Here is a 14639-nt window from a genome sequence, read left to right on the forward strand (position 1 = left end):
GCCTGTCCTGGAACTCCCTTGGTAGACCAGGCTGGCCTCGAACTCACAGAGATCCGCCTGCCTCTGCCTCCCGAGTGCTGGGATTATAGGCGTGCGCCACCACCGCCCGGCCGTTACCACTTCTTTAGATCTCATTTGTCACTTACCTACCTTGATAATCCTATGTATGAGTTTGTGTGTGTGTGTGTGTGTGTGTGTGTGTGTGTATACATGTGGCCAAAAGATAGTTTTTATTTTCTTTTGATTGATTCCTTTTGTTTTGTTTTGTTTTGATTTAGGCCAGCTTCTTTCCTTGGTCTGGACATGCAAATAGGCTGAACTGACTGGCCAATGAGCCTCAGGGATTTGTCTGTCTCCACTTACCCAGTGCTGGAATTAAAAGTGCACAGCACCCTTCCAGACTTTTTTTTTTTTTTAACATGGCTTCTGGAGAACAAACTCAAGTCCTCATGTTTATAAGGCAAGCACTATACCTACTGAGCCAAACTCACAGACCCTAACTTGATAACTTCCTATTCAGCTATTTTGACCCTGAAAAATCTCTATGGTATTAGTGTTCCTTCTAAATTGCTAATTGAAAGCACTGGTTAACTGCTTCAAATCTTTTTTTAAATTTTATTTTTCTTTTTAATTTATTTATTATGTACCAGATCTCATTATAGATGGGTGTGAGTCATCATGTGGTTGCTGGGAATTGAACTCAGGACCTCTGAAACAGCAGTCAGTTCTCTTAACCTCTGAGCCATCTCTCTAGCCCTGCTTCAAATCTTCGAAGCTTTCGAAGGTCTTCGAGCTCTCCCTGCTTTCCTCCTGCACATCTTGTCAGTCTCTCCTCTTGCCTACATCACTCCTTTAGTTGACTGGCAGTTGGAGAACTTATCTCAAGTTCAAATAGCTTCTGAAATGTGTTCTCTGGCCCTGTTATCTGAGTGACCCTTCTGAGTTCCACTTTGCCTGCTTTTATACCTGTACTAATGACAAAATATGGTAATGTTTCACTCCTGTTTAGGACCTAGTTCGCCAGATGTTACCCAAATATGTAGGTACCTAAGGAATCTATGTTCTTAAAAAGCTTCATGTGAGGCTAGGCTTGGGAATCTCTTTGTGAAGCAAGAGGTAGGTGGATCTCTGAGATCAAGGCTAGCCTGGTCTACATAGTGAGTTCTAGGCTAGTCAGGATAACAAATACCTATTTGAGAAGAACTGGAAGATGAAGATGGAAGTAAAATGAGAAGTCCAAAATTAGAAATACAAATAAAGCCTCTTTTATTAACCTATGTATCCATAAATTACTGAATTGTTAAAAGAAATACGTTGCACAAATACACAATGGAATACTGGTCATCAATAGCAGACAGTGACGTACCGTCATTTCCAACAAGACTTGGAGGACTTGCATGCAAAGACATGTCTCAGTAGAAGCAGAGAAAGAGAAGAATGGTGATTTGGGATAGGGAAGGGGCTATCGGGAGATGTTGGTGGGAGGGTACAAAGTTCCCATACTTAGTAAGTTATGGAAATCTGTATGTTTTAAATATCCACAGAAAGATGTAGATATACCTAAAATATCTATTGAATTTCGGAATGTTCACAGCTTAAAAGATGTTCTGAAGTAAGTTCAAAGGTGAGAGACGACATCTGACACCTGCTATGAGTGTGCAGGAGAGTAAGTTACCTTTTCTTCCAGAACAGCTTCCCTAGCCTACAGCAGGTACTCAGGGTGATGAAGGATAACCATGGTCCAGACCTATAAATAATTTGCACTATACTTAGAGCTTTCAGATATGTTTCAGTCATTCTTTTTGTATATGCTAATAAGCTCAGTAGCATGTCTTAGAAGTAACTGTAAATGGCAGTAACTTGGAGGATCCATTGTTGTTTGTCAGTATTTTTAGTGGTAAAGTTGTAGTACTCTTCTGTTTGTTTTCCTCCTTTCTCTGCTTGTTCAAGATCCTAGGAGGCCAGTCCTGTGCACAGGGCTCCTATGCCAGCTGACTTCTAGGCAACTACTGCCAGAGCAACATAAAGGCTGGAAGGTCCTGGTCAGGTCACTCTTCTTCAGGTCCTTAAACTGTTCGTCCCATGGCAACAGCTTCTGCCTTGCAACACTTCACTAATAGCTTACATTTCTCTCTGTGCTCTGGAAAAGGCTTGGCCTCCTTATCTCACTGCTAGATAGATGTTGTGTGTCCATTTACTCTGCTCATGCCACTGTATTATATTTCTTTGTGTTTGAGCTCTGTAGGATAATGTTTCTTCTTTCCAGATCTTACTGATGACTAAATATATGTGACAGCAAGAGATGCAATGTCCACATCTTTTAGAGCATGTATTGCTCATTTTCATCCCAGTGCTTAGCAGAAGTGTCTGGTCCACAGTAGGCAGTGTCCAGCTTTTCATTTTAGTAGAATTCTGAGTGAGCTGAGGACTTAAGCTCTCCTGATGGGATTCTGCACTCCCACTACTACTAAAAGCAGGTTTCCATTTCCTCACAGCCAGGGTGTGACAACTTAAACTGCGCAAGGCCCTCCAATATGTGTAAAATCACTTGGAGTTCAAGTCTTTTAGGTTACTTTTTTTTTTTTTGGTTTTTCGAGACAGGGTTTCTCTGTGGTTTTGGAGCCTGTCCTGGAACTAGCTCTGTAGACCAGGCTGGTCTCGAACTCACAGAGATCCGCCTGCCTCTGCCTCCTGAGTACTGGGATTAAAGGCGTGCGCCACCACCGCCCGGCTTTTTAGGTTACTTTTAAAGCGTTTCCCCATTTATCACAGATTTTTGAAACTGGCTTCCATCTCCTTTTTTTATTCATTCATTGATTAGACTTGATTTTGTGTGATTTTTAAGTTACAAAAGAATTATATGTAGTTGATAGAAGTTCAGCTATTCCAAGAGGTACCCTTGCTCCCAAGTATAAACACTATTATCAGTTTATTGGGTAGCTTTCCAAACCTTTCTCTTACAAAGTAAGTGGAAAGCTAGCCATGGACTTTTTTGTTTTTCCATAATTAATATTTGTTTATGTTCTTTGTTTTCTATGTGTAGAACTAGCATATATTTAGATTATCAATCAATCTGCAAATAAGACACAGAAACATTTTAGTGTAACTAGTGATCTCATTGTACTTTAATGACTAGTATTATCTTTCTTATTGAATTAAAATGCCATCACTAGTGTGTGATAAATTGCTTATGTTCATTCTGGGTCTGCTTCTGGTCTGTGTTCGGTGTGTGGTATGGGTGGGTGTGCACATACTCATAGCAAGAAATTTAGAGTTGGAATTACATGTGTTTCTAAATTTGGTGAGTGAATATGATGATATTTTTGATTGTGGATGCTACTAGGGGACAATGTTATTTCATTGCTTTGTATGAAGGTGCCTCTAAAATCACTTTAGGAAATGGGTTTTGTTTTGTCCTATTGAGGATTGACCTTGTCTTAGGTATACTAAGCAAGCACTATATCACTGAACTATCTCTCTAGCCTTTGTAGATTTTATTTTATTTTTGTACTTTAAAGTATTCTCTTCAAGTTTCACCATTGACCATGAGTTCACTGTGTAACCCAAGCAGGCCTCAAACTTATGATTCTCCTGACTTAGCCTCCCAAGAAGCTGAGTGATTTAGTGACTTTCTCTTTGGGGAAACTTTACCTCTATGTTGACCTTGGACATAAACACTATAATTAATTTTAATCTATTTCTACAACCAGTTTCATTTAAAAATACTTTGTTTCCATTTGTCATTTCTCCCTTAAATAGATTATTCGTCATCAGTAATTTTTCCTGTATGAAATTAATGACTGAATAAGAAATTGACTTTAAACCAATCCTTTCCATTTGTTACAGGAGTGGATTTGTCAAAGATAGAAAGACATCTTGATGTAGCCAACTTCCTTCTAAGACTGGATTTTGAAAAAGACATTAAGCAAATACTCCTATTTCTTAAAGATTTGGGTTTAGAAGATAGCCACCTGGGACCATTCCTAACAAAAAATTATGCTATTTTCTCTGAAGATCTTGAAAATCTTAAGACAAGGTAAAGTTTGAAATGATTTCCACATAACCTAGGAAGTGCTTATGGAAGAATTACTCACGTATGTGTGAGAAATTTTCTAGTCTGCTATTCAAGGATCTGTTGAGTGACTATGAGTGGTTCTTTCAGTTATGCACTTTTAATGCAAATAGAGTAAAACAGTTGTTTTATCAACTGTCAGTTGTTTTTCTTTTTAACGTATTAATCAATTAGTATTGAAATACTTCTCTTCAGAACCTGGAAATGTCTCTCTAAAATCTCTATTAACAAATAGTAAATTATCTAAGTACACTTACAAGTTCATAGATTGTGGCTGTTGTGATTGTTTTCCTTTTTCTTGTTTGGAGACATGGTCTCATTATGTACCCCTGACTGAACTTGAACTCATAACCCTCCTACTTTGGCCTTCTAAGTACTGGAGTTATAGATGTGTGCTGTCATACCTAACATTTCTAATTTTTGATAGCAGACATTTAGTATTCTTTGAGCAATTTGTTTATAATATAAATATAATATAATATAATAAAAGTTAAAACTTTTCCATAAGTTGAAAGGTTATTCCCTTTATCATAGTCATGGCTCTCTAAATAAGGAAACTGGTAGCCTTTTAATATATATTTATTAGAATGGATTACAGGCTGTGACTCACTAGTCTAACAATGACTGTCTCATGACCAAAAGGCCAAGGATGCTCTAGTTGTTTAGTCCATGAAGTTGGACATCTCAGCAGACCTAGACAGCTGCTGAATCATGAAGAATTCCTGGTGTGTAGGTGGAATCCCAAAGAAGTTGGTACTGATACCATCAAAGGAATGCCAAAAACAACCTGATAAATTAATTTCCTGCTTGTCAGGTAGAGTGAGGGCAACACACAAAAAGCAAAACCTTCCTCCTTCCAGGTCTTTTTATGTGGGCTGCCATCAGATGGAGTGGCCAGATTTAAGGTTGGTCTTCCCCTATCAAATAACCTGATTAAGAAAAATCCCTCAAGTCTAGAAAGATGACTCAGAGGTTAGAAGCACTGGCTGTTCTTTCAGAGGTCCTGAGTACAATTCTCAGCAACCACATTAGTGTGGGAAGCCCTTCTGTATATGTATTGCTTTTATTGGTTAATGAATAAAGCTCTTTTGACCAGTAGTTTAGCAGAATAGAGTAAGGTGGGAATTCAGAGGAAAAAATAGGCAGAGTCAGTGGGACACTGTGTAGCTGCTGGAGGAGACAGATGCCAGTACTGGTAAACCACGAGCCTTGTGGTAAATTATAAAATAATAGAAATGGGTTAATTTAAGATAAAAGAGCTCTAGCTAGAAATACATTTAAGCTATTGGCCAAACAATATTCCAAGTAATATAGTTTCTGTGTCTGGGTGGCCTGGAAATGAACGATCAGTCTCCGCCTACAAATTGGGGTGCCAGTGTGGTCTGAAACGTTTGGGGCTAGTGCCCACCACTCACTTCAGGTCCAAATGCTTATATGCCCATTTGGGGTCAGGAGAAAAGTAGCTGAGACCATGCCTGTGTCTCAGCACTCCCCACCTGGGCAGTCGGCAGGGTCGGGTCTGCTAGGAATGTACAGGAGGAGAGCATGGCGGATTCCCACCACCACACACAGAGATATTTCCAAGCCACAAAGTACACTGCCTCATTGCCTGGAAGATTTAGTTGTTACTCAGATAAAAAGTTTTTGTGTGCTTCATGCTTCTTCTCAGAGTTAAGCTGGTGAACATAGCTCCTACCCGGTGCTAATGGTACCTTCATATTGAGAGGCAGAGAGAGGCAGAGCCGGCATCTAGAGCTGCTACAATCAAGCTGCTTATCATTTTAAAAGTGTTCCTGGTCAGAAAAGGATTACAGATATGCAATAAAAACAAATTCAGATGGGAAAGACCTCTAAATGGGTCACAGTGTTGAATAACTGTACATAGACTTGAGAGAGAAGAAAAAGAATATAAAAAAATAAAGTCTTTAAAAAGATAGAATATAGGCAGTCATAGATTAAAAGAGTAAAGGTAATAAAATCATTATTAAACTTGTAGAAAAAGTAATAGAGTAAAGAAAACTAAGCCATGTAAAGATGAAATATACACAGAGAGTCTGGATTATGTATATTATTGTGTTTTCTTTAAATTTTTGGCTGTGAATGAGCTAAGTACAGAGAGACATTTCATTATACAAGCTGTTAAGCTAAACCAATATATATTAAAGGTATCTTGACTTCAAAATTTGAGTCTAAGGATATATCGTTTTGGAAAAGAGATTCTTTTGTCTCTACAGAGGATGAGAACCTGTGGATTTCTTCCAGACTAATGTGGTTTGATGGATCAAGACCCTCTGAAAGATCTCCGTAATCCATCCCCCCCCCAATAAAATACTTTACCCAACAAAAAGCAGGAAGCATTTGGAGAGAACTACACCCAAATTCCCAAATATTGTTTATAAATGTTTATTTACATTTAAAGGAGGATATGCTCTAGAGATAAATACAATTCATTGGTATGGATCTTGGTCTATTGATACAAATTTAAGGTCAATTTTGTTATATATATATATTTCTGCTCTTGATTAAGGTATTGTGTTTGTGCAGCTCATTTAAAAATGTGACGTATAATTAAGAAATACAGGTTAATAGTCATCTATAATAGTCAGACTTGTAGTCATGTCAGTTAGGTTTTCTTGATATATAGAAATATATTTCAGTTAGATAGATAATCTTTCAATTTTTCATAAAGAATATGACATTTTAAATGTTTTAAGAACTTATGACTTTTCATGACAAAATGAGACGCATCCGCTCCTGTTGGCATTGAAAAGGCTTCTCATGGAGCTGGCTAGCCATTTGGGCAAGAAAATGTTCTTGCCTGGACTACTTAATGGTGTGCTGTATGAACTAGACATGCAGAAATAGAGGAAAACGTAGGTGGAGTCAGTGAGAAACCATGTAGCCACCAGAGGAGACAGATGCTGGTACCGGTAAATCATGAGCCTCGTGGTAAAATATAAAATAATAGAAATCGGTTAATTTAAGATGTCAGAGCTAGTTAGAAATTTGCTTAAGCTACCGGCCAAACAGTATTGTAAGTAATGTAGTTGCTGTTTGATTATTTGGGGTCTGGGCGTCCTGGAAACGAATGAGCAGTCCTCTACCTACACCACGTGGTGGCTCAACCATCTATAATGAGATCTGGTGCCCTCTTCTGGCATGCAGGCATATATGGAGGCATAATACTGTATATATAAGAAATAAATCTTAAAAAAAAAGAAGAAGAAGAAGAAGAAGAAAAAGAAAAATCCCTCATAGGTATACCCAGCAACTTGGGGTTAGTTGATTCAGGTGTAGTCAGGTTGACAGCCAAGATTAGTTGATGACCGTTAGAGCATTTATAAACAGTTTTGCACTTCATTCATCAGAGAGGTATTAATCTATGAAAACATCTACTGTAAGTTGTTGATGTATTACACATTAATATACATAATACCACTCAGAACATGCCCTGTTCTTAAGTTAACTCTGACTTCATCATGGAGTGTATTCTCAGACACATTGAGTGGAAATGCTATTCTGTTTGCCTTATTACCCAAATCACAACTATCACTCATAACTTTTGGCATTCAGTGAAATGCCAGGACCCCTCAGTTCCACCTCAGCTATCTCTCACATCAGTTGGACATTTCTCTCAGTCTCTGCCTAGGGTAATTTTCCTCTGGTCCTGCCAAGATCACACTTATCTCCTCTTGCTGCTCAGTAACAATCCCTGTAGATCAGTGGTTTTCAACCTTCCTAATGCCTTGACCATTTAGTACAGTTTCTCATGCTGTGGTCATCCCAACCATAAAATTATTTTCATTGCTACTTCATAACTATAATTGTGCTACTGTTATGATTTGGAATGTAAGCATCTGATATGCCACCCCTGTGAAAGGGTTGGTTAACCCTCCCCTAAAGGGGTTTCCACTCACAGGTTGAAAATAAGTGCTCTAGACGGTTCTCCACATTGAGATTGAGCCAGTAAGGGTTTAGCAGTTTCTTGAGTTAATAATAAACTAATTCCTTTTCTGTGAGGTAAGAAAAATATGAAACTCAAAACATCTGCATTTCTTACATTGAACATCTTACATAGTTAAGGCACTGGACTAGGCATCAGACTTAAAAGACTGATTCTTTCTTGTTATGGGACTTATCTGCTCCTGTGATACAAACTTTCATGTGGCACAGGCAAAGGGTGGTTCTAAGAACTTCACACTCAGCATCCTGTCTTCCTGTCTTCAGGTAGAGATTCCTTCACCATTCAAAAGTCAATTTGCCTCATTGCTCCAGATTTATTCCAGGAAAGCATGAATATCAGGCAGTGGGAATCACTTGAGAGGTTTCACATAATTACATGAGGTATAGAAAGTTTAAGTAATTTTCCCAAGATTACACACATAGTATAGATGGCAGAGCTAGTATTCCAACCAAGATGGCCAGATTCCAGAATCTTGACTGCTTACTGTATAAAGCATCTCCCTACATTTAATTCTGTGAAAGAAACCTGTGTTAAGGAAGCAAGTTTCTTGCTCAAGTTGCCTGTCACATGTTCCTGACTGGGTAGAGAAATGTTTATTTGAATTTTTGTACTATTTCATCTGTATATACTCAAAAATAAGAATGATAAACAGTATAAACAGTAGGTTTCTACTGAGTAGGCAGGGATATAAAATATTTAATTAAAACTTGATTTTTGGCTTTCCTAGATATAGCAGGCTTATTTTCTATACTATCCATAATAGCACCAATTTTATGTACTTATTTTCTTTTCAGTGAAAATAATTTAGTGTATAAAATTGCAGGTCCTTTGTGGAATTTCCAAATGAATCAACTGTATGTAGTTTATATAAATATATATTGTTTTGTGTGAGGCATGTAATGCATGCTTGTAATCTTAGCACTTGGGAAACTAATTCCAGAAAATGAAAAGATCAAGGCTAACCTGGGCTAAGTAATAAGACTCTGTCTCAAAGCTAAAAATTTTGGCTGGAAATAGATGGCTCAGTGGATAAAGTGTTTTTACCATCCAAGTGTGAGAGCCAGAATCCACAAAAAGCCAGGTGCTTTGCCACATATTTGTAATCTCGGCCAGCTTTTGGTGGTGGGAGGCAGAAAATAGAATCTTCTGGAGCTCACACCATAGCTAACCTGGCTTATGTGGCTGTGAGCAATGGGAGACCCTGTCTCAAAATAAGGTGGATGGCTAAGGCCAACCCCTAAGATTGTCCTCTGAGTTCCACTTGTGCCCCAAGGCATGTGTATGCGCCCCTCCCCCATCACACACATATAATAATGGTTTGTTTAATTTAAAGATCTACCTGAAGTATATTAGAATTATTTTCTCATTTAAAGTAAATGGAAACTAATAAAAAAAAAATTGTCAGTGCTTCTCCTGAAAATGTGTCCATATTTGGGATATTACAGAGGGTTTTATTGGTGGTTTTCGAGACAGGGCTTCTCTGTGTAGCCCTGACTGTCCTGGAACTTGCTCTGTAGTCTAGGCTGGCCTCAAACTTAGAGATCCACCTGTCTCTCCTGGGATAAAGGAGTGTACCACCACCACACAGCTTACAGAGTACTTTTATTGATCTTTTTTTATGAGAAGTTATAGGGTCCTTAAAAAAAAGAACCAATTTTGCGTTGAGTAGACTCAGAAGTTTCTATTTATATATACATATGTGTGAGTGTGTGTGTGTGTGTGTGTGTGTGTGTATATATGTAAAAATAACTCATTAAAAAGATGAGGATGGGACAGAGGAGAGGTGGGGTAGAAATTATGTACAGTACTCCTGTTTGTACTCATGGTCTCAAAACAAGTTTAGATATTACCTTAGAAATTAGCATGATTTATTTTTATAGGAAATGTTTATCATGCATATGTTTTTTTTTATTATTTCTCCAGAGTAGCTTATCTACAGTCAAAACATTTCAGTAAGACAGATATTGCGCGGATGGTCAGAAATGCACCATTTCTGTTGAGCTTCTCCGTGGAAAGACTGGATAACAGACTGGGTTTTTTTCAGAAAGAGCTTGAACTGAGTGTGAAGAAGGTAAATAAATAATAAATGGATGGGTGGGTGGGTGAGTGGATGGATGGATAGATAGATAGATAGATAGATAGATAGATAGATAGATAGATAGATAGATAGATAGATAGATAGATAGATGATGATAGATAGATAGATAGATAGATAGATAGATAGATAGATAGATGAAATGTATTTTCTCTTTTAGTAACCTTTAAGTGTCATGTTTCTAAGTGTCTGACCTACATAGATCTTATAAATGCATTATACTTTCTGTACAAAAATGTTAGCCTGATAGATTAAAAAGGAGGCTCCATCACTTTATAGTATACCATCAATAGCTTCTTAAATTCTGATTCCATGTTAGATTTCTCATCAAATAATGTTAGGTTGATACATATTTCCAAACTTTTTGTCATTTCTTTGATTGGGTCATATTTTAAATTCTAGCTTGGCATTCCTTGTAATGTCTTAGTTTTCCAAACTAGTTAGATATTCATGTATAGTGATGATAATTACTTTGTTTTAACTGTAGACTAGAGATCTGGTTGTTCGTCTTCCAAGGCTACTAACAGGAAGTCTGGAGCCTGTGAAAGAAAATATGAAGGTAACATATCTTCAAGCTATGAGAAGCTAATTTCTTTACATTCCTGTTTTGTTTTGTTATTGATATTTATTGAGCTCTACATTTTTCTCTGCTTCCCTCCCTCCCTCTCCCCTTCCCCTTTAATCCTTCCCCAAGGTCCCAATTTACTCAGGAGATCTAGTCTTTTTCTACTTTCTACTTCCCATATAGATTAGATCTATGTAAATCTCTCTTGTCAAGTTCTCTGGGATTGTGGTTTGTAGGCTGGTTTTCACTCTCACTGAGGCTGTTTCAGATTGGATCACTTTCTCACTGTTGTCCCCAAAGTCAAGCCTCCAGTGTACCTCTGTTTCAAATAACATGTTATCTTTCAAGATTGCAGAGAGTCTCCGCATACCAGAGTGCAAATGGACAATGTGAGACTCCTGTCCACCACTGGCCCAGGAATCACTGTCTCACCAAAACCTGTAGTGGGTTTTGAGGGCTGTGTAGGCTGTAGGAGTGTCTTGAGGGTAGGAGTCTGCCTGTCTTGATAATTGTTCATTTCCTCTCAGTCTCTTTGCTGTCAAGTCTGTTTTTTCTTATTATGACTCTTCTCCATAATCTCACATGGGGGCTTCTAGTCCAGCACCTTGTCTGGAAACCTAACACTAATGGCTTGTGCCAGTCCATACGGGCCTCCTTTCTTTATGTGTTATTCCATCTCATGTTTCTTTTTATGTGGACCTCATGACCATCAATGTAGAGGAGCTTTTGCTTGGGTGAGGGGTTTGAAATTTGGGTGACCCCAACCAGTGAGCTATAATCCCGAAAGGGGCAGTGATACAAATGTCCCCAAATTTTGAAAGGTCATTATTTTAACTTTAGAAGAATCAGTTTGCACTACAGCATAGTACCAAAAGACTATTTCTTCTCATGACTCCAAGTATTTACTTTCTTGTAGGTTTATCGCCTTGAACTTGGTTTTAAACATAATGAAATTCAACATATGGTCACCAGAGTCCCAAAGATGCTAACTGCAAACAAAAGGAAACTTACGGAAACTTTTGATTATGTACACAACGTGATGAATATTCCCCACCACATCATTGTCAAGTTCCCGCAGGTAACATATCTCCCAGTTCTCTCAGACCTTGTTCTGCACTCAGGCTTCAGGTGTGGTGCTGTGTATTTGTAGCAAGTTCACAGCTGCTGGGCTCCTAAGAAGGCTCAAGCTGTCTCTTCCCTTGTAACTTTTACCTACTCTTCCCTTTGCCTGTTGGAATCAGGAGAAAACTCAAGCATAGTCTCTTGGACTTTTCTCCATTAAATTTAAAAAATATTGTTTTATTTGTTCATGATATAGAGATGTGAAAAGATATATAACCTTAATAACTCTCAGAACTAGATTGTATTTAGTCCACTTCCTTCACATAGAGGGATGTTTATTTGCCCATCTGAGTAACCCTTAATATAGGATGATGCTGGCACATTATAAAAAAGTATAGGAGGCCTAGAATTGTTTGACTCCAGCTTATGGAATAATTATAAGTAATCTATGAAAAAGCAGTGACAGTTTCTTGTCTCCTGGGGCAATAGATTATTGAGAGTGGGTTATATGGAAACCTGACCTCGTCCTACCCAGTGGGTGTAACTATCTTTCTCATTCGACTTTCCTTGGGGCCACCAACTCCCTGATATTGACAGAGACTTATTATTAATTATGAAAGCTTGGCCTTCAGTAGCTTATGCTTCTTCCCAACTAGTTCTTATAACTTAAATTAACCTATTTTTATTAATCTATGTTCTGCCACATGGCTTTTCCTTATCCCCCATTCTGTACACCCACCTTGTTCTACATCTCTGCTTCTCTCTCTTCCCCAGAAGTCCCGCCTATCCTCTCCTGACTAGCTGTTGGGTATTCAGCTCTTTATTAAATCAATCAAAAGTTACGTTAGCTAGAAACATATCTTTAGAGTGCACAAGTGGGGTCCAGTCATTCATTATAGAGTGGACCATCTGCCCTGGGCTAGACTGTGTGTGAGCACTAACCCTAAAGAACTCAATCATATGTGGCTTGTAAGAGAGGCAGAGATTTAAAATAAGCTCACACCGTAGTAGAGGGCTCATGGGGCAATTAATTCAGTAAATAGGAGAGAGAAAACCATAGAAATAATACCTGTTGAGTTCATACTGCTTTGTGTGTATGGACTCTTTATAGTTACTCTTCCAGAAATCAACCCTATTTGACAAAAAAAGGAAAACAAAGGGACAATGTGAGACTCCTGTCCACCACTGGACACTGTCTCACCAAAACCTGTAGTGGGTTTTGAGGGCTGTGTAGGCTGTAGGTGTGTCTTGAGGGTAGGAGTCTGCCTGTCTTGGTAGTTGTCCGTTTCCTCTCAGTCTCTTTGCAGTCAAGTCTGTTTTTTCTTATTATGACTCTTCTCCATAACCTCACACGGGGCTTCTAGTCCAGCACCTTGTCTGCAAATCCACTGATGGCTTGTGCCAGTCCATACGGGCCTCCTTTTTCTATCTGTTATTCTATCTCATGTTTCTTTTCCTGTGAACCTCATGACCATCAATGCAGAAACACAAAGGGATGTTTTATTCTAGAAGCATACCAATGTCACATCATAGCAGCATATACTTTCTGTGGTCACTGTTCTCAAGTTAATTTTCAACACTTGTTTTCCTTCATGTCTCTCCTTGTGCACAATTATCACTTTGTACACTGGGAAAGAAATCTAAAAGTATGTTCCCCATGGAGTGTCCCACAGCCAAGAATGTGCTTGAGACCACCCCTTCAGGAGCCCCAGTTCCTTATGCTGCAGACTGTCACTCCAGTGTGAGCCCTTCTCTTGTGCTCCCTTCACCTCTGTAGCAGCAGGCTTTAGGCACTTAGCTGTCTCGTGATTCCTTTGTCAAATGGCTGTGCTTTCCTTAGTCCTTGGGGATTTTAACAGGAAGAGGCATGCTTTCCCTCTTCACCTCCCAAAGGGGCAGCCTCATTTTATTTTGATTCTTTTGGGGGGTAACAGAATTTAAAGATCAAAACAGAGACAATTCCCTTTTGCTGACAGAGATCTTGCTCTCTAATGTTGGTTCTAAAAAAACTTGTTAAAACAGATTTCTGGGCCTCATTCCCAAGTTACAGATGAGGTGGTTTTGGGGTGAAGCCTAAGGATTTGCTCTTCTGATGCTCTCCTGCTTTAGCTTACCAAGTGCTGCGATTGCAGGTGGGCATCACTGTACTCAACTCCTAGTTTCTTACCTAATAATACGTGTGTGCTAGGAATCAAACTCAGACCCTCTCCCATCCTACACATTTATCTTTAAACCGATCTACTCCCTTAGCCTCCTTAACTATAATTCTGAGCAGAAACCATATAACTTAAATCCTATAGCATTAATCATATTTATTGAACATACAGTCATTGTAACTAACTTATTAAAGTAGGTAACCAAGAAAATTTGTTAGTATTTCAGCTTTTTATTGTAAATTTCTTTCTTTTCCAGGTATTTAATACAAGAATATTTAAAATTAAAGAAAGACATTTGTTTCTTGTCTACTTGGGAAAAGCACAGTATGATCCAGCAAAACCTAACTATGTCTCTTTGGACAAGGTGGTATCTATTCCTGATGAAGTATTCTGCAAAGAGATTGCCAAAACTTCAGTAAATGATTTTGAGAAATTCTTAAAAACACTTTAGTTTTTGATGAAAACTTAAATATATTCTTGTAAAGTAAATGTATACATCAATAAATCACTGTATTTTAAAAAATAAATGTCTTGGGTTTCAATATTGAAAACATTTTTTTCATAATTCTGATTTTTGGTACTTGTTTGGTTTGGTTGGCTTTTTGTATTTATTATTTATTTTATTAGAAGAATTACATCACTTTCCTGTTCCCTTTCCTCCCTCCAGACTCTTTCAGGTACCCTTTCTCCCACCCTTTTCATACCCTCCCTCAATTTGATAACTT

At 38.2% G+C, this 14639-nt stretch overlaps 1 protein-coding gene across 1 annotated transcript in view; it reads left to right on the forward strand.

Annotated features, from left to right (window-relative positions):
* Mterf3 (mitochondrial transcription termination factor 3) overlaps positions 1 to 14437 on the forward strand; it is a 20546-nt gene extending 6109 nt beyond the window's left edge. Inside the window, exons 5-9 of the mRNA XM_005368149.2 lie at positions 3847 to 4036; positions 9960 to 10107; positions 10619 to 10690; positions 11613 to 11774; positions 14171 to 14437. Of these exons, the coding sequence (XP_005368206.1) occupies positions 3847 to 4036; positions 9960 to 10107; positions 10619 to 10690; positions 11613 to 11774; positions 14171 to 14365 (767 nt within the window). The 3' untranslated portion in view covers positions 14366 to 14437. The remainder of the gene's footprint in view (positions 1 to 3846; positions 4037 to 9959; positions 10108 to 10618; positions 10691 to 11612; positions 11775 to 14170) is intronic.
* The last annotated feature ends 202 nt before the right edge of the window (positions 14438 to 14639 follow it).

Source organism: Microtus ochrogaster, unplaced genomic scaffold, assembly GCF_000317375.1.
Source record: "Microtus ochrogaster isolate Prairie Vole_2 unplaced genomic scaffold, MicOch1.0 UNK29, whole genome shotgun sequence".
NCBI classification, from domain to species: Eukaryota; Metazoa; Chordata; class Mammalia; order Rodentia; family Cricetidae; genus Microtus; species Microtus ochrogaster.